General features: G+C 55.7%; 1 protein-coding gene across 5 annotated transcripts in view; it reads left to right on the top strand.

Moving 5' to 3' along the window:
• Nucleotides 1-16,980, top strand: part of CDH23 (cadherin related 23) — a 203,146-nt gene that overhangs the window by 183,114 nt on the left and 3,052 nt on the right. For 2 of the 5 annotated variants that reach the window (XM_026851851.1, XM_026851850.1), the window contains exons 37-63: nucleotides 1,751-1,972; nucleotides 2,055-2,174; nucleotides 4,307-4,487; nucleotides 5,370-5,503; nucleotides 5,744-5,953; nucleotides 6,136-6,243; nucleotides 6,789-6,891; nucleotides 7,765-7,890; nucleotides 7,971-8,174; nucleotides 8,405-8,863; nucleotides 9,739-9,855; nucleotides 10,401-10,625; nucleotides 10,709-10,878; nucleotides 11,157-11,294; nucleotides 11,450-11,569; nucleotides 12,014-12,191; nucleotides 12,972-13,183; nucleotides 13,716-13,910; nucleotides 14,227-14,337; nucleotides 14,522-14,651; nucleotides 14,813-15,076; nucleotides 15,186-15,347; nucleotides 15,442-15,698; nucleotides 15,972-16,069; nucleotides 16,169-16,289; nucleotides 16,470-16,549; nucleotides 16,878-16,918. In XM_026851851.1, the coding sequence (XP_026707652.1) occupies nucleotides 1,751-1,972; nucleotides 2,055-2,174; nucleotides 4,307-4,487; nucleotides 5,370-5,503; nucleotides 5,744-5,953; nucleotides 6,136-6,243; nucleotides 6,789-6,891; nucleotides 7,765-7,890; nucleotides 7,971-8,174; nucleotides 8,405-8,863; nucleotides 9,739-9,855; nucleotides 10,401-10,625; nucleotides 10,709-10,878; nucleotides 11,157-11,294; nucleotides 11,450-11,569; nucleotides 12,014-12,191; nucleotides 12,972-13,183; nucleotides 13,716-13,910; nucleotides 14,227-14,337; nucleotides 14,522-14,651; nucleotides 14,813-15,076; nucleotides 15,186-15,347; nucleotides 15,442-15,698; nucleotides 15,972-16,069; nucleotides 16,169-16,289; nucleotides 16,470-16,549; nucleotides 16,878-16,918 (4,486 nt within the window). Of the gene's footprint in view, nucleotides 1-1,750; nucleotides 1,973-2,054; nucleotides 2,175-4,306; nucleotides 4,488-5,369; nucleotides 5,504-5,743; nucleotides 5,992-6,135; nucleotides 6,244-6,788; nucleotides 6,892-7,764; nucleotides 7,891-7,970; nucleotides 8,175-8,404; nucleotides 8,864-9,738; nucleotides 9,856-10,400; nucleotides 10,626-10,708; nucleotides 10,879-11,156; nucleotides 11,295-11,449; nucleotides 11,570-12,013; nucleotides 12,192-12,971; nucleotides 13,184-13,715; nucleotides 13,911-14,226; nucleotides 14,338-14,521; nucleotides 14,652-14,812; nucleotides 15,077-15,185; nucleotides 15,348-15,441; nucleotides 15,699-15,971; nucleotides 16,070-16,168; nucleotides 16,290-16,469; nucleotides 16,550-16,877; nucleotides 16,919-16,980 lie in introns of those variants that run through there. The other 3 variants (XM_026851852.1, XM_026851853.1, XR_003398737.1) reach the window with 3 other exon arrangements.

Raw genomic sequence — 16,980 nt, 5'->3', positions numbered from 1 at the left:
AAGCTCTGAGCAGCCCCGCAGCGGCAGCCGGACTCGCACACACAGGAAATTTCATTGAGATATTACACGCAGCAATGGAGAGAACTGCGAGCACCCCCAGGAGGTGAGATGCGGCAGGGAGCTGCGGGCTGCACCCCAACCGGGCACCCCGCCGGCGGGCGATGCCTCCGTCCCCACCCGGTGGGGCAGCGGGTGCAGCTGCTGGGTTTTTTCCTCAAAGCACTGCAGGGTTAGCTTAGAGCAAGCCGGATCCCCTGCGTGGGGGTTTGGGGTGCACAAGAGGTAGTTAAGGAGGATGCTCACCGTTCTGGGGGACATACGGGTGCTCAGCCACGAGGGGCTGGGTGCTGGTCACCATTCCTTCCCGGGCAGGAGCGAAGAATCCCTTGGGGCCAAAGTCCAGCTTGCTTGATTAAAGTGCACTTTGCTTGTAATTACTGTTTTTTCCATGTTTGTGAGGATCAGGCAAGCAGCAATCCTCCTGGGATGAACAGGGGACAGGTACAGGGAAGCGTAACTCGAAGCAGCGCCGGCTCAGGGAAGGGAATGGAGCTTTCTCCCCAAAAAAGGGGAGAAAAAGATCCCCCTCCCGCAGCCCGTTTACACAGGGGGAGACCTTTACTCTGCCCTCGAATAGCAAAGCAGCACTGTGGGCTGACTCACATTAACTCCTCCTGGAGCTTCGCTTCGAATTCAAAAGGCATCAACAAAATCTCCAGCTGCGGCTGAGGGCCACCTCGATTCAAAACGGTGTTCCCTGGGAAGTGGAGCCTGGAGGTTTGCAAACTGCACAAAACTTTGCTGCTAACCTGCTCTGAACCTGGAGCATGCAGTGGAACAGAAAAGTAGATAATTACACTGTGGCTTTGTGGTTTTTACAGCAAACAACACGTTTGTGATCATCACGTCAAAGATGTAACCCTTGTCTGGCTGGAATAAACTCGTTGCTGGGTGAAGGTGTAGGCACAAAGTCCAGAGACTCCAAGAAAATGGTTTATCATCCCGACACGCCCCCCTCTGAGTTGAGCCCTTAGGCAGGGTGGCATGTTCTTGTTGCCTCCCTGTCCCCAGGTGTGCCCCCATGGTGACACACCCAGAAAACAGCCTCCAGTAAAGACACCCAAGGGCCTGTGCAGGGTCAGATACAGCTGGAAGAGGGTCAGGACAGGCTGAGTCCGGCCCGGAGTGAAACTGTGGTCAGCATAGAGGTGGTGGGACCCACAGGAGGTCAGGCCAGTTGTCCAAAATGCTTATTTTTGTTCCTCCCCTGAGCCATGGCAGCATCATCTCCAGGTATTTTCCATCCTACCACATTGCCACCCCCCTGTAATAGCAACCAAGGTGACCCCAATGTCAAGGTGAAGACTCACACGTGCTTTGTCCAAAGGCAGCAAGGCACGATGGGGTTCAGCCTCTGGCTTTCCCTCTGCCAAGGGCTGCTCTCTGGTACTACCAACAGTGGTAAAAACTGGATGAAAATGAGAGAGATCCCACAGAGACATGCTTTGCTTGGGAACAAGCGTGTGATTTAATCTCTGTACTTTTATCTCTGTACCCAACCGTTACCTGGAGATGTGTCTGCAGCCACGGCTCATTTAATTTTGATCTCTGTGTCCCGCTTGTATTTCTTGGCAAGGTTGAGCCCAGGCTGGTCATTGACCTTGACAGGTCAAGCCTTCTCCAGCCAGCTCCAGCGATTGCAGAGCCAATCCCTCTGTGGTGCTTAACACAACGTCCCCATGTCCTGCAGGCCACCACCACAGTGTATGTCACCATCCTGGACGAGAACGACAATGCTCCCACTTTCCGGCAACAGCTGTATGAGGTGACCCTCGACGAAGGTCCTGACACGCTCAATGCCACCCTCATCACGGTGCAGGCTCTGGACCGGGATGAGGGACCCAACGGCACGGTTACGTATGCCATCACCGAAGGCAATATTTTGGGTACCTTCCACATCGACAGTGCCACGGTCAGTAAGGATGCCGGCCCCATCCCGGACATGTCCCTGTCCCACTCCCTTCACTCCTGACCACTCTCCCCTCACCTTACAGGGACAGATCCGCACTGTGAAGGAGCTGGACTATGAGATCAGCCACGGGCGTTACACCTTGGTCGTCACCGCCACTGACCAGTGCCCCATCATCTCGCGCCGGCTGACATCGACTGCCACGGTAGGGAGCTGCTGACGGGGTGGTGACACTGTCAGCCTCTTCAGGGTTGAGGAGTTCCCCCTCATGAGAGCAGTTTCACATCTTTGCAGTGGTCACCAGTTGCTTTTTCCACCAGCAGCCACTTCGCCCAGTTGCTGTCCCCCCCAGCTCCCTCGCAGGGAGGCCAAACCAGGGACATTGTGGGTTAATTAGCCCAATTATTTGGTGCTGCAAAGACACAAACAAGAAATTCCTGCAATTGCTTTTAAGTTGAATTGTATTAGCTTTAGATGTCCTCTTGGTTCTTCTTGCTTGAAGGCACAGTAGATAGTAAAGCACTGCTAAAAGCATTAATTTCTGCTTCATCTTTATCTTTTCAGATTATTTATCTGCTTTTAAAATTCCTTTTTCTTTCTTTGTACAGATGTTATTTAAAGCCTCTAGTCATTTTTGTTGCTTCTCTCTATACCTCTTCGATTTCTCCTGGACCGTGGTGACCGGAACTCAGTGCACTGCTCAAAGTGGGGGGAGGGCAGACTATCAACTCCAAAGCAAATGCTTTGCAGAAGTAGAATAACACAGATTATTTTTGTGACCGAAACCAAAATTTGACAGGTTGTATGGTGGATGTTGTCCATGCCCAGGCTGATTTTGGGGTCTGTAAGTGAAAGAGATCAGTTAGATCTTCTGCCGTCGTTCCCTGTTGTGGATCCAGCCAAGGATTCTGTAGTCCCCCAAAAGGAGATAAGTTCTTGTCTTAGGGAAAGGAAAAAAGAGAAACTGAAAGGGAGATACCAGTGTGGGAGATTTCCATGGATAAAAAATCTGTCCCTGCAAGCCTGGCAGCACTGTGCTGCACACTTGGGCAGATGGGAAGACTTCAGATGTGTACATCTGATATTGCTAGAGATGCCTTCTGGCCCAGGAAAAGTGCAGCGGAAACCTCGAGACCTGGGGTTTAACTGCCAGCAGGGAAGGCGGCGGCTGCTGGCGTGCTGCAGGCAAAGGCAGAGCGTTCCCTGCTCTTGGCCCAAGCAGAGACATGAATTTGGAAACCCCTTCAGCAATAAGTACCAAAGCTTGAAGGGATAGAAAACACTCTCCCTACTCAGCCCAGGGAGTTTGTGCCAGCACCGTCTGAAAATGTAGCTTTTAGGAGGAGTTTTAGTGATTACTTAAGATCCCGAGTGATGGGAAATCCTTCACCCTGATAAGGTGTGCCAGTGTTTGTTTTCTCCACTGCTAGGAAATGGAGCAGAGACTCAGATATACTACCGTTCTGTGAAGATGAGATTTAGCCAGTAACAAATGTCCATCTGATGGAATTTACTATCCTTTAACCCAGGAGGTCAGAAGGCTCCTCATTTTCAGTAGATTCCTTGTAACCACCTGTATGACCAAAGATTAACCTTTTATTAGCCACTGGAGACTTTTCTCAGTCAGGGTTTCTCTGCTGTGCAAGTTCTCTGAGGGCTAACCCTCTTTGCATTATAGTATAAATGTCCTCTGCATAGTGTGACTCAGTTAAAAAGTAAGACTCAAGGTCGTTGGATCCCCATGGTGGACTCTGTTCTAAAATTGTTGATACTTCCCCATTGTGAGATCTGTAGGATTGATCTCTAGCCAGTCTGTCATAAGAAGGGAAATGTGCCAACAGCATTGGTGGTGTTTTGTGTTGGAATAAGGATACAAGCTGTAGGTTTTTTAAAGTTTACTCAGCATTAGGAACGAAGCCCTCAGTGGAGGAAAAGGAGTGAGCAAGTGTGCAGCTGTCTGCAGAGATCAGGTCTCTCCAAACTCATGGCTTTGGTGGCTAAACCCATGTATATGGTTCTTGTCTATGCAGCTTGGGATTCAGGATGTGAATGTGGAAAACATTTGGCTTTTACATTGACTTCTCCGTCATGGTGTGTGGCTCAGAGGTTGAAAAGGGCCCCATGTGTGTGTGTCTGGAGTTACTGTAGGATGGGCATGATCGGTTTGAGTCTCTGAACTGTGATCTGGATGTTTGGTGAACAGAGCAAAGACAGAAATATGGGAAGTATTTCACAATGTCACCCATCCATCACTTCCCGCCACTCATGGCCAGCAGGTTGGTCTCCCCTTCCATCCCTCTCCTCTCACTGCCTTCCACCCTCTTCCCCTGACCACAGGTGCTGGTGAACCTCAACGACATCAATGACAACTGTCCCACCTTCCCACGGCCCTACGAGGGTCCCTTCGACGTCACGGAAGGGCAGCCTGGCCCGCGTGTCTGGACCTTCCTGGCCCACGACGGCGACTCAGGACCCAGCGGGCAAGTGGAGTACAGCATCATCGCCGGGGACCCCCTGGGTGAGCGGGGACGTGGGGGCATCACCTCTCCTTCTGGCTGCCCCATGGAGGAACCTGGCTTGCGGGGAGTGTGGGCAGGAGCGTTTCAGCAAAGCCATCCTCCCTCCCAGCGCTTCTGCGAATTTAGTCTTTCGACACCAGGAAATCCTGTTTTGAGCAACAGGAAACTTAACCTTTTCGTCGCCAAGGGGTAGCTGGAGCTTGTGCAAGGGCGGGGAGAAATCTGCTAAACCACAAAGGCAAAAAAATTAAAAAGGCAAAAAACAGACCACAGAAGGAAACCGAGAGCTGCAAGCGCACAGCCCCATCCCCTCGCCCCCATCGGGTTTTCAGGGCATTTGGGGACTGAGCTGCTCTGCAACCTGTGGTGAAGCTAAAGCTCCAGCCCCACCAGCATCCCGGAGCAGGTGGCAGAGGAGCCATGGGCATCCCTAACCATGAGCACATAGGGCTGTCCCTCTGTGACTTTAGGGTGTCTGGAAGGCAGAGCCCAGCCCCATCTCCCAGCTGACCTTGCTGCAAAGCTTTTCCAGGCTACAGACCTCAGCTCGGAGGGAGTCCATGCCATGTAGCCCACCCTGCTCTGGCCATCGTGGGGCATGGGCAAGTGCTTGGCGGGCTGTTGGCATCTTCAGAAAGGCCCAGCAAGGGCATAAGCACCTCTTTGACCACTCAACCCATCCCCTGCTCCTGCTGGTACCTGGGGGTACATCCCAGGATAGTCCCTGGCAGCCAGTCCTCCCGTATCTGCAGTAATGGGGATGGTTTTGACCTCAGACCTGCCGTGGTGCCTGTGCCTGGCTCCAAACCAAGCCGTTCCCCTGGGGAGCTGGGCCATTCACAGCAGCACGGTGCGAGCCAGGGCCCCGCTGTCTCTGGCAGGGGAGTTTGTGATCTCTCCAGTGGAAGGGGAGCTGCGGGTGCGGAAGGATGCTGAGCTGGACCGTGAGAACATCCCCTTCTATAACCTCACCATCGCTGCCCGTGACCGGGGGGTGCCCCCCCTCAGCTCTACAGTGAGTCCCCTGGGGTGGCATGGGGCGCTGTGGGCTGCCATTCTCCATCCCCAGCTCCTTCCTCCTGGTTCTGCCTTCACTCTCCTCTCTTACTCCTCCTTCCCCTCATCCTTGATGCTTTCCTCCCCCAGACTGTAGTGGGCTGACTGGGGAAGCCCATCTCTTGCCTGGAGGGGCAAAAAAAAGATGGGAGGGCTGGAAATAGGTGCCACATGCCTGCACCACTTCTCTCCCTGGCAGATCCTAGTGGGCATCCGCGTGCTGGACATCAATGACAATGACCCTGTGCTCCTCAACCTCCCGATGAACCTCACCCTCAGCGAGAACGCCCCTGTGTCCAGCTTCGTCACCCGTGTCCTCGCTCGGGACGCAGACAAGGGGCCAAATGCCCTCCTGACCTTCGACATAACGGCTGGCAACACGGAGAATGCCTTTTACATCAACAGCACCGTATGCCCCTGGGGGGGTGGGATGCCGGGACACGGAGGGTGGGCACCCCTGGCCCCAGAGCCCTGCCTTCCCTGGGCACTCATGGGTGCCATCTGGCATCCTTGCCCTGTAAGGAGATGCCCCAGGTGTAGTGTCACTCACTCATGTCCCTTGTACCTATTTCTTCCCTTTTTTCTCGGTAGAGCGGCATCGTCTACGTAAACCGCCCACTGGACAGGGAGCGGGTGGCAGAATACAGGCTGACCATCACGGTGAAGGACAACCCCGAGAACATACGCAATGCCAGGCGGGTAATTACAGACACTGCTGGGGCCTCCAGCGACAAGGAGGCAGGGCGAATGGGAGAAGGGGTTCCAGCTGTGGCCAAAACCAGGCAGTGCCTTTACCCACGGCATTTCCAGTAGCAGCCTTGTCCTTCAAAAGCATCTGGGGGTCATAAGGAGGGGGCTGCAACACCTTCCCCAGCAGAGAACAGGACCAGTAGGATTTAGGGCAAGTCCAACACTGTACGTTGACTCCATGCAACAGCAGTAGATGTCAAGGAAGGTGGAACAAACTTGAGCTGGAGAGTTGGACAGTCACAGTGACAGCGGAGCATCTTTAGGCCCTGCCAAGATGTCCCACACATCACCCTTCAGGGTACAGGCTGGGAAGGGATGATCAGTCCCAGGGTGAGGGTCCCTGCAGACCCTCCAGAGTGGTCCAGGGAGCACAGCATCATGGTTGCACAAGGCTCCAGCTTTGACCAACACCAAGATGGAGGTGGGAGAGGCAGGAGGTGAGCTCAAGGAAAGGACGTTGCGGTCATCACCCTCTTGTCCCTGTTTTCCTTTAGGATTTTGACCTGCTGGTCATTTCCATAGCGGATGAGAATGACAACCGCCCCCTCTTCACCCAGAGCTCCTATCAGGCTGAGGTGATGGAGAATTCACCCCCAGGTAGGTCTCCCTTCACTTCCTTTCATGGCTCCTGGAGACTCCCTTTGGGGGCAGGCAAGGGGAGGTGTGTCCTGGCTGTCATGGAGGAGACACGATGCTGAGCAGGGAAAGGCTGCAGGTCAGTGGGACGAGGATGCTGAGTATGAGGGGCTCCTGCCGACTGCCTGGGGAGGTCAGTCTTGAGGAGACTGTAGCTTTGGTCCATGCTGCTGATGGAAGCCCTTCCTGACACAGGTCAGGCACAACCCTGTGATAAATCGGCCCCATTTGGGAATTATTCAATTGCAGACAGCAAGGGGTGCCCATGGCCTGAGCTGAGCCCTGGGGGCAGCTTGAGGGCACCAACCTGCCCAACGACCCTGCAGGGGAGGGGGTGCCACCTCTCCATCACCAGCACCTGGAGCCACTTTGCTCCAGGGGTTAGAGATAAAACAATACAGTCTGTCCAGGTAGACATTCCCCAGCCAAAGAGCTAGATTTTGGGGGAGGGGTTTGTCTTCCTGACATTTAAATCGCTCCGTGCTTCAAGACCTCAGGTACCTCCCTGTCCTGCCATCGAGGGATATCCCAGGCAAAGGGTTTGGGTGCCTCCAGGTGATGCCCTCAGTGAAAGGGTGCTGGTGCCACCCATCTGACAGATGTGTCTGTCTGTTTGTTTTTAGCCGGACGTCCCACCGCCTCACCTGGGCCTCGTGAGTCGGTCTGCAAGGCTGCAGCAGCTGCCCCCCCACTGCCTCGTTCCCTGCGAGGCCCCACTCTGTCACCTCCTCCATCCATTCATTGTTGTCCCTCATGTGTCCCCAGGGCGGGAAGGGGATGGGGGGGGCTCTGCAGAGGGATGCCAACCTCCCTAACCCTTATCATCCCATCCAGGGACTCTGGTCACAGTGCTCAACGGACCCATCCTAGCTCTGGACAGTGACCAGGGCAGCAATGCTGTGGTGACCTACCAGCTCCTGGAGGCATCCCCGGACTTCTTTGTTATCGACAACAGGACAGGTGGGGTGTCTCAGCGCGGCCCCAGCCTGGGGCCACCAGGCAGCCATGGGGTATGTGACTGGGCTTTTCCCCTTCTCTAGGTGTTGTTTCAGTGAAGCCTGGTAGCGTGATAGACCGAGAGGCTTTGCTGGACCCTCGCCTGGAGTTCACCCTGGTTGCTCGTGACATAGGGGGGCTGAACAGCACTGCCGGCCTGGCAGTGACCATCCTGGATGACAATGACAACCGCCCCATCTTCCAGCCGGCATCCATCACAGCGTGGCTGCGGGAAAACAGCCCCCCAGGTCAGGAGAGGGACAGGACTGGATGTGAGGGAGGGCAATGGGGAGATCTGGGTGTCCCCCTGGGACTGTGAAGATCCAGGTCCGAGTGTCAGGGTTGGCAGGGTGACGTTGAAGGGAAAATTTTGGAATTGGGGCTACCCACGTTCCTGGACAGTATTTACCTTGGGACTGGGGACTTGTTGCTGCTGCCCCCCAACACTGACTTGAGAGAGCTGTCCCCTCCTTTCCAGGCTTCTCTGTTGTCCAGGTGATGGCCACAGATGCCGACAGTGGCCTCAACCAGCAGCTGGATTACCGGATCGAGGGTGGTGGCCAGGACAGGTTCCTGATTGACGCTGCTACTGGGGTGATCCGCGTGGCCAACATCACCATCGACCGGGAGGAGCGGGCTGCCTACCGCCTGACGGTGGTGGCTGTGGACCAGGGCACTCCAGCGCTCTCAGGCACTGCCACTGTCAGCCTCTTCATCGACGACGTCAACGACTGCCGGCCCGAGTTCATCAACCCCATCCAGACAGTCAGCGTCCCCGAGTCAGCCGCCCCTGGCACCGTGGTAGCCGAGGTGACTGCCATCGACCGGGACCTCAACCCTCGCCTGGAGTACTACCTGCTGGAGATCGTGGCTCGCGACGACACGGATGCACTAGTGCCGGAACAGCAGGGAGCATTTGCGGTGGATTTTAGGACAGGTAGGAGAGCGGGATGGGCGGCGCGGGCAGCGCGGACCCCTCTCTTCGCTTCTGCTTCTTCTTCTTCTCTGCCTGGAGGTAGGTGTCTAAGGCATGGGTAGATGATGCACCCCTCCTGCCTCCCCGCAGTCCTCCTCCAGCTGCCCTGTCTTACCCTGCCCTGTCCTCTCTACCCCGGCCAACTGACTTAACTAACCCTTTTCTTTCCTTTCTGGCTCTTAGCCCACCAGGTTTGTCTCTGTGTGTGTGCTCGTTTCTCTTTCTGTGCCATCCGTTGCCTCCCTCCATGTCACCCATCTCCATCACAGCCAGTCCCACTGTGGGCCGGGGGCTGCTCAGCCTTGGCAGACTGGACTTGGGCACCCTCACGTGGGGGAGAAGGCGGGGACTCCATGGTAGATGGTGGGCTCTGTCCTCAGGGAAGGAGGGCCAGGAGCTGCCTGCATCTGTTTTGGAAGCCCGGAGCTGATCCAGGAAAGAAAAACTTCCTTCTTGGAAAGGATACAGCACAAGACTCTTAAAGACACCCAGATGCTGAGCGAAGGTGCATGGGGTCATGCAGGGGAGCAGCAGCAGTTGCTCCCAAACCCTTCTCATCTGCACAGCCCAAGCCCTTACTCTGGCTGGGGCAGTGTGAGAACCTGTTAGCTGGGCAGGGCAGAGCAGGCAGGAAGGCAGGAGATGGAGAGCAGGGTGAGAGAAGTTGTTTCCTCCTGTAGCTATCAAGTGTTTTCCCCATTTAGCCTTTGGAGAGAGGCAGGAGAGCAAGTGCAGCAGAGGGTGAGGCAGTCGGCTGGTATGGACTGGTCTGCCAAGGATCCTTGGGGCAGGGGCGCAGGCACAGCCTGTGACCCCCATCTTTTTGGGCTTCCCAGGAGCTGTGAAGATCAAAACTCCCCTCAATCGGGAACTGGTGGCCACCTACGAGGTCACCATCTCTGTCCACGACAACGCCAGCGAAGTCATCGACCGCTCAGTCAGCGTGCCCAACGGTAAGCGTGGGCTCTACTCGGGGAGCATGGGCCCAGGGCTGGCAGCTGCCAGGGGCTGGCACAGCCTTTCCCAAGCACCAGTGCAGCTTCTGGGTAGCCAGCAGCTCTCCCGCAGTCCTGGACCAGATCTCATCAGGTTCAGGTTCTCCTCTGAGCCCTCCTTTAGCGAATGGCCCGAACACCCCAGGGCTGCAGTGGGGATGGAGAGGACCGTGTACCCATAACTGTACCACGGGAGACACCCATTTCTTCATTACCATCCCCATCATGTCTTGCCACCCTGCTCCTGGTAAACACAGGCCCATGTGTGAGAAAGCACACACAGATGAGGAGTGGGTGAGGCTGTCCCACAGCCAGTTCACAGGACATAGCAGCTTTGCTGAATATTGCTGTTTCTCTTGATGAACCAGCTCCATTTAGTTGGCTTTCTTGGGGTTTCATGCTTGTATCTTTACAACCCTCTTTTCTCCCATCCTTCCTTCTCTTCTCTTTCTCACTTGTCATCTTCCTCGTCTCATCCCCTGTGGTCTCCATCACGGCCACAGCCAAGCTGACCATCAATGTCCTGGATGTCAATGACAACACGCCCCGCTTCCGCCCCTTCGGGGTCACCTATTTCACCGAGAGGATTCTGGAGGGAGCTACACAGGGCACCACACTCATCTCCATCTCAGCGGTGGATCCAGACAAAGGGGCTAATGGGCAGATCACCTACGAGCTGCTGAACCTCTCCCCGGAAGGCTACGCCTGCCTTGAAGACCAGTCAGCTGGTCGGTGGCCTGGGGAGATGGGAGTCTGGGGCAGGTCGGTGGCCCGGGGCAGGTTTCTCATTTCAGGATCTTCCATCCTCTAGGGAAGGTCGTGGCCAACAGGACCGTGGACTATGAGGAGGTGCAGTGGCTGAACTTCACTGTCCGAGCTTCGGACAATGGCTCTCCCCGCAGATCCGCTGAGATCCCTGTATACCTCCAGATAGTGGACATCAATGACAACAATCCTGTTTTCAGCCAACCATCCTACCAGGTGAGCTGGGCTCCCCGGTTCAAGTCCATGTGGGGCTGGACAGTGCCTGCCTGGTGAGGATGGGCACAGAGCTGGGGGTTCTCCAGGGATGCCTTCTCTTCCCTCTGTCTGTGCTTGAACCGTATGAAGATGGTCAGCCCACCAACGTACTCTGTGTGAAAATCTTGTTCTGGGTTCAGCTCTGCCCACCCCTGGGTGCCACCCTACACCCATGGTTACTGCCTGCTAAACCAGCAGGTGATGAAACAATGGGTCCTGCCTGCTCCCTTTGCTTGCAGAAAGCTGTCTTTGAAGACGTGCCGTTGGGTACAGTCATCCTGAGTGTCCAGGCCACAGATGCAGATTCTGGGCGTTTTGCTCTAATCCAGTACAGCCTGCAGGATGGAGAGGGCAAGTTTGGGATAAATCCCAACACGGTAAGGAGCCAATCTTGGCTGGAACAGAGGGCAGAAAGGGAAGAGAGGCTGAGATGGTCCCACCTTGTGCCTTGCTCCCACACCTCAGCTTCTGCCCCTTCTTGAGTACCAGCTCTGCCAGACAAGGCCCACCTGAAGGTCTCTGTGTGCTACAGGGTGACATCTACATTCTGTCAGCCCTGGACCGAGAGAAGAAAGATCACTACACACTCACTGCTGTGGCCAGGGACAACCCTGGGGACATCTCCAGTAACCGTCGGGAGAACTCTGTGCAGGTAGGGCTCTCCTCCTCCCAACACCCCTCCTGTGGTGGTCACCAGCAAGAAGGTGTTAACCCCCAGGCTTTCATCCCTGTGGGGCTTGCTGGTGGCTCAGGGAGGAATTAGGCAGAAGGAAGAGCAGATGACCCCAGGGGCTGTGGGGTGGATGGTGCAGGGGACTTTGTGCCATGGGGACAGTGCGTCAGTAGGAGGGGACGGAACAGGAGGGGCAGGGGAGGGTGACACTATTGTCTGCAAGTGCTCTGGTGTGAATGGGTGCCCCGGCTGTGGCAGGCCCCATTGTTGAAGGCAGGAATTCAGCTAGCGGAGCTGAACGAATAGCAGGAAGGGCACCGCGCTCCTGCAGTGAAGCTGCGGGTCACGGCAGAGGTACAGCCCCCAGGGGCTGCCTGGCTGTCTCCAGCCTCCTGTCACCCAGCCGGCTGTGGTTCGTTCAAGGTGCTGATCACAGTCCTGGACATCAACGACTTCAGGCCCCAGTTCAGCAAGAGCCAGTTCAGCACCAGCGTCTATGAGAATGAGCCAGCAGGAACGTCGGTGATCACCATGACTGCCACTGACCTGGACGAAGGAGATAACGGCGTGGTGACCTACAGCATTGAGGGCCCTGGAGCAGGTAGGTGCCGGCGGTGGAGGGGTTCCTCCCGAACGAGGAGGGTTATAAAGAGGAACAATTGGAGGAGATGTAGGGGCCAAGCCTACATCCCATGTCCTGTGGTTGATCTGGAGCAGGATTGTGCATGCACTCACAGGAGCAGTACTGAAAGTGTGGAGCTTTCGTTATTGCTCCACTGTTCCCAGTTCCTTGTGGCGTGGCATGTTACGGCTTTGCCTGCCTTTGTCCTGCAGCCCAGCCTTGGCTTATCCTCTTGTATCCCCCACCCCAGCAGGATTTTCTGTGTGTCTTGGAGCAAACTTTAGAGGAAAGCTAAGTAGGGCTAGGAGGTTGTGGGTAGTAGTGATAGTGCCTGAAGTCCACTATATCTCTGCATGCTGAGGAGTAATGGGAACCAAACAAAATCCACCATAAACATAGAGACGAATGGCAGAAACTTCATTTTCCTGAGACCCATGGGCCCCTCTGACCTTCCTCTGACTACTGCCCTGGCCTGACAAGTGTAGCTGGCCTGGGCAGGGGTGAAACACATCCAGGGCAGGCGTGGGAGCAGGACCCGTGGCACTTCCCAGTGGCAGGGATGCAGCAGTAGGCAGGGATGCTCTAAAAATGCTGAGACCATCCACAGCTCTGGCGTCAGGCAGCTAGCTCTGCTGCATCATCCCTCGACAGGGATTTCCCACCAGTGAGGGGTGTGCTGCAGTTAGTATACTGGTTTCTAGTTGTAATTTGTCTGGTGCCAAATGTCGGGAGCCAGAGATGTGTTTTTTCTACTCCCAGAGGCTTTCAAGATCAATAAAGACTCTGGGCTCGTCACGTCCCGGCGGCGCTTGAAGTCCTATGAGAGGTTCAACCTGACTGTGGTGGCCACGGACAAGGGACGCCCCCCTCTCTGGGGGACCACTATGCTTCACGTGGATGTCATCGACATCAATGACAATCGGCCCGTCTTCGTCCGCCCACCCAATGGCACCATCCTGCACATCAAGGAGGTAAACCCCTCGAGAGGGAGTGGGGTCATGGCACGCTGAGACTGTGCCCAGGAGAGCTCCTGACTACCAGTGGCAAAATCCATTCTCCATCATCTCCACCAGGGATGAAACAAGACCTTGATTTAACATGTATCAAGAGGGCTGGGGTCATGGGACTGGAGAGTCAACAGGCCCTCTCCATACGTGCAAAGGGGATGCTGGGGCAGCCTTGGGGAACAGAAACCCTGGCAGTGTGCAAAATAAGGAAGCAGCCAGTCGCTGCGTGCTGAGCCTGTTTGTAAACAAGGGCCAAAATGTTGACATTTAAGATGTTTCTCTTTTCTGGGAAGCCAGGCTTGGCTCAGCCAGTCCCCAGCGTGTTCGTGGAGCAGACACCCTGCCAAAAGGAATCATGGCTCCATGTTGCCAGCCCCTAGTTGGGTTTTGGGCAGCGGGAGCCTGCTGACCCAGATACAAGGGCGTTTGGAGGGGAAAGGGGAGCAGGGGGATCGTGAGCAATGATGGGGCTGAGGGACTGCACATGTGCAAGCAGGAGATCCCCCTGCGGTCCAACGTCTACGAGGTCTACGCCACGGACAAGGATGAGGGCCTCAACGGAGCGGTGCTCTACAACCTGCTGAAAACCGGGGCAGGGAACAAAGACTGGGAGTATTTCAGCATCGACTCGGTCAGCGGGCTGATCCAGACGGCCATGCGGCTGGACCGGGAGAAGCAGGCGGTGTACAATGTGAGCCAGGCAGCAGTGCGCCTGCGGGGTGGCCGGGACAGTCCTTGAGGCTGCGGGTCCGGTGTGCAGCTGGCGGGATGCAAGTGATGTGGTGGGGACAGGGTCAGCTGCCACAGTCATGAAGATGTCACACCTTAACAGGAACTGGGTGGTTATCAAATACCATCGGGGAATTGCATCCTGGTGGACCAACTCCCAGTTCCCTGTTAAGTCAAAAAAAATCCACCACCATGCAGCTGTCCTCTCTGTCCCTGCCTCGGAAATGTCTCTTGGCCTGTGTGGCTTTGCCCAGGATGGCCCTTTTGCCTTTCCCCAGCTGATCATCGTGGCCTGTGACCAGGGCCAGCCAGCCTACGAGACCATGCAGCCCCTCCAGATCGCGCTCGATGATATCGATGACAATGAGCCCGTCTTCCTCAGGCCACCCGTAAGGCACCGGGATGGAGGGAGCGGGACACAGGGGATGCAGGGACAGGGATGCCAGCGAGAACATGTGATGGAGCATACACCGCTGGGCATCACCATGGTGGGGAGCACACTGGGATCTGTGTGCTTTTATTTAAAGCCACCTCAATACTCATAACTCTCCCTTCTCCCGGGATCTCTGGCAGAGGGACAGTCCCCAGTACCAGGCACTCTCTGTTCCCGAGCACTCGCGGCCAGGCACCGTGGTGGGGAACGTCACTGGGGCAGTGGATGCGGATGAGGGTTCCAACGCCATCGTCTACTACTTCATAGCAGGTGGGAATGGGCAGTTCTGCATTCCCTCACACACCCCTCACCAAGGCTTCCATCACTCCCATCATCAACTTGCTGCTTTTCTGCCCGGGTCACTGGGTGAGGTAGCATTCCAAAAATGCTGAGACCAAAGGGACTAACTGGGCACTCCTTTCTGCACCCAGCTGGGAATGAGGAGGGCAACTTCCAGCTGAGCCGAGAGGGGAAGCTGCAGGTCTTGCGAGACCTGGACAGGGAGAAGGAGCCGTACTACTCCATCATTGTCAAAGCATCCAGTCAGAGGAACTGGTCCCCTCCCCGGGGCCAGCGGGCAGTCAGAACACAGTCCTGGGACCTCAGCAGGGATCTGACCCTTCAGGAGGTGCGGATCTTTCTGGATGACATCAATGACCAGTCCCCCCAGTTCACCAAGTCAGAGTACACAGCAGGTAAGTGGTGCCGGGGGCTGGAGGGTCACCAGGAGCCAGAGATGCTCCAGGGAAAATCCAGTTGGATGAAGGGGCAGGCCCAGGTCTGTGTCCCATCTCTCTCTCAAAGGGGTTGCCACTGACGCCAAGGTGGGATCAGAGCTGATCAGAGTGGTTGCAGTGGACACCGATGTGGGCAATAACAGCCTGGTCCTGTACAACATTTTGGGCATCCGCTATATCAAGCAGCACTCCAACGACTCTGAGGAGGTGGCCAACATCTTCAGCATCGGTGCGTACCCTGAGCGTCACAGGAGCATGGGGCCATGGCCAGAGATGTCCCTGTGGCCAGGGTCACCAGTCCCGGGCTTGTGACCTTCCTCCAGGAACCTTTGATGGGATCCTGCGAACCTTTGACCTCTTCACGGCCTACAACCCTGGCTACTTCGTGGTGGACATCATTGCCTCTGACCTGGTGGGCCACAATGACACGGCCATTGTGGGGATTTACATCCTACGGGATGATCAGCGGGTCAAAATTATCATCAATGAGATCCCTGACAAAGTTAGGCAGTTCGAGGAGGAGTTCATCAGCCTACTCTCCAACATCACAGGTGCCATCGTCAACACAGATGACGTGCAGGTAACCATCCACCTTTGATGTTGTTTTGAGGCGTGGATAACCTTCCACATGCTGCTTGGAAGGTCTCCTTTGAGGGTGTGCTGTCTGTATAAACCATAGATATCCCTGAGTTCTGAAGGTGATGAGTACACCCCAGGCTGGGGTGTAATGATGGGGTCCAGACCAACCCCATGCCAGGCTTGAGGGTTTCGTGCCACACCTCAGAGCAGACTTAGGAGATGCCCCAGGAGGAGAAACCTCTCCCACACTGCAGACCTTGCTGTGTCTCCCCAGTTCCATGTTGACAAGAAAGGTCGAGTGAACTTCGCACAGACAGAGCTGCTGATCCACGTGGTGAACAGAGAGACCAACCGCATCCTGGACGTGGAGCGGTACGTCACCTGCCCATCACCCAGCCCATCGCCTGGCCTGTTGAGTCCTCGCAGAGCTTCATTAATGTCAAGATGCCCAAGCAACCCTTCTCTTCCCAGGGTGATTCAGATGATAGACGAGAACAAGGAGCAGCTGAGGAACCTCTTCAGGAACTACAATGTGCTGGATGTGCAGCCCGCCATCACCACCCGGGCCCCAGATGACCTCTCGGCTCTGCAGGTAACAGCCCAGCTGGGGCCGGAGATGACTGCTGCTCACAGGTGGGGCGATGTCTTTTCCCGTCCTCCATGGCCTGTCATGGCCTGGAGACATGTTTCACCCAAATAAATGCATGCAGGTGCCCACCAACGAGTGCCGGCTCCATGCCAGAGGTCACTACCACCCTTCTGTCTCTCCTAGATGGCGATCATCGTGCTGGCCGTCCTGCTCTTCCTGGCTGCCATGCTCTTCATCCTCATGAACTGGTACTACCGGACAGTGTGAGTAACGCCCAGGCTCTGCCCTACGAGCTGCAGTCTCCACGGGCCAGGGGAACCCGCGGGGCTGATCCTGGCCCTGGCAGTGCCAGCAAGCAAAGGAAGGCATCAGCTTCCCAACACCTTCTGCGGCGGGGCTCAGCCTGGATTCGGAAATTGCTCCTCTTCCCCCAAAATATAATGGTTTTAATGCTAATAGTGCCCCTCCCACCAAACACACCGTTCTTATAGATACAGGGGCTGTTTGCAGGGTTATTGCAGATCTGTGTCCCCCTCTCCTTTCGAGCATCTTCCTTATTTTCTTTCCTGATTTGCTGTATTTCTTTTGCAGGCACAAACGGAAATTGAAAGCCATAGTGGCTGGCTCCACGGGTGAGCAGTGTTTGGGGTTTTCCAGCTGCATGCAGGGTGCATGAAGAGCATGGGGGGGGGGT

Source organism: Athene cunicularia (assembly GCF_003259725.1).
Source record: "Athene cunicularia isolate RWA chromosome 6 unlocalized genomic scaffold, athCun1 chr6_part2, whole genome shotgun sequence".
NCBI lineage: Eukaryota > Metazoa > Chordata > Aves > Strigiformes > Strigidae > Athene > Athene cunicularia.
The sequence above is the reverse complement of the archived record's forward strand: the minus strand, read 5'-3'. Positions and strand labels throughout refer to the sequence as shown.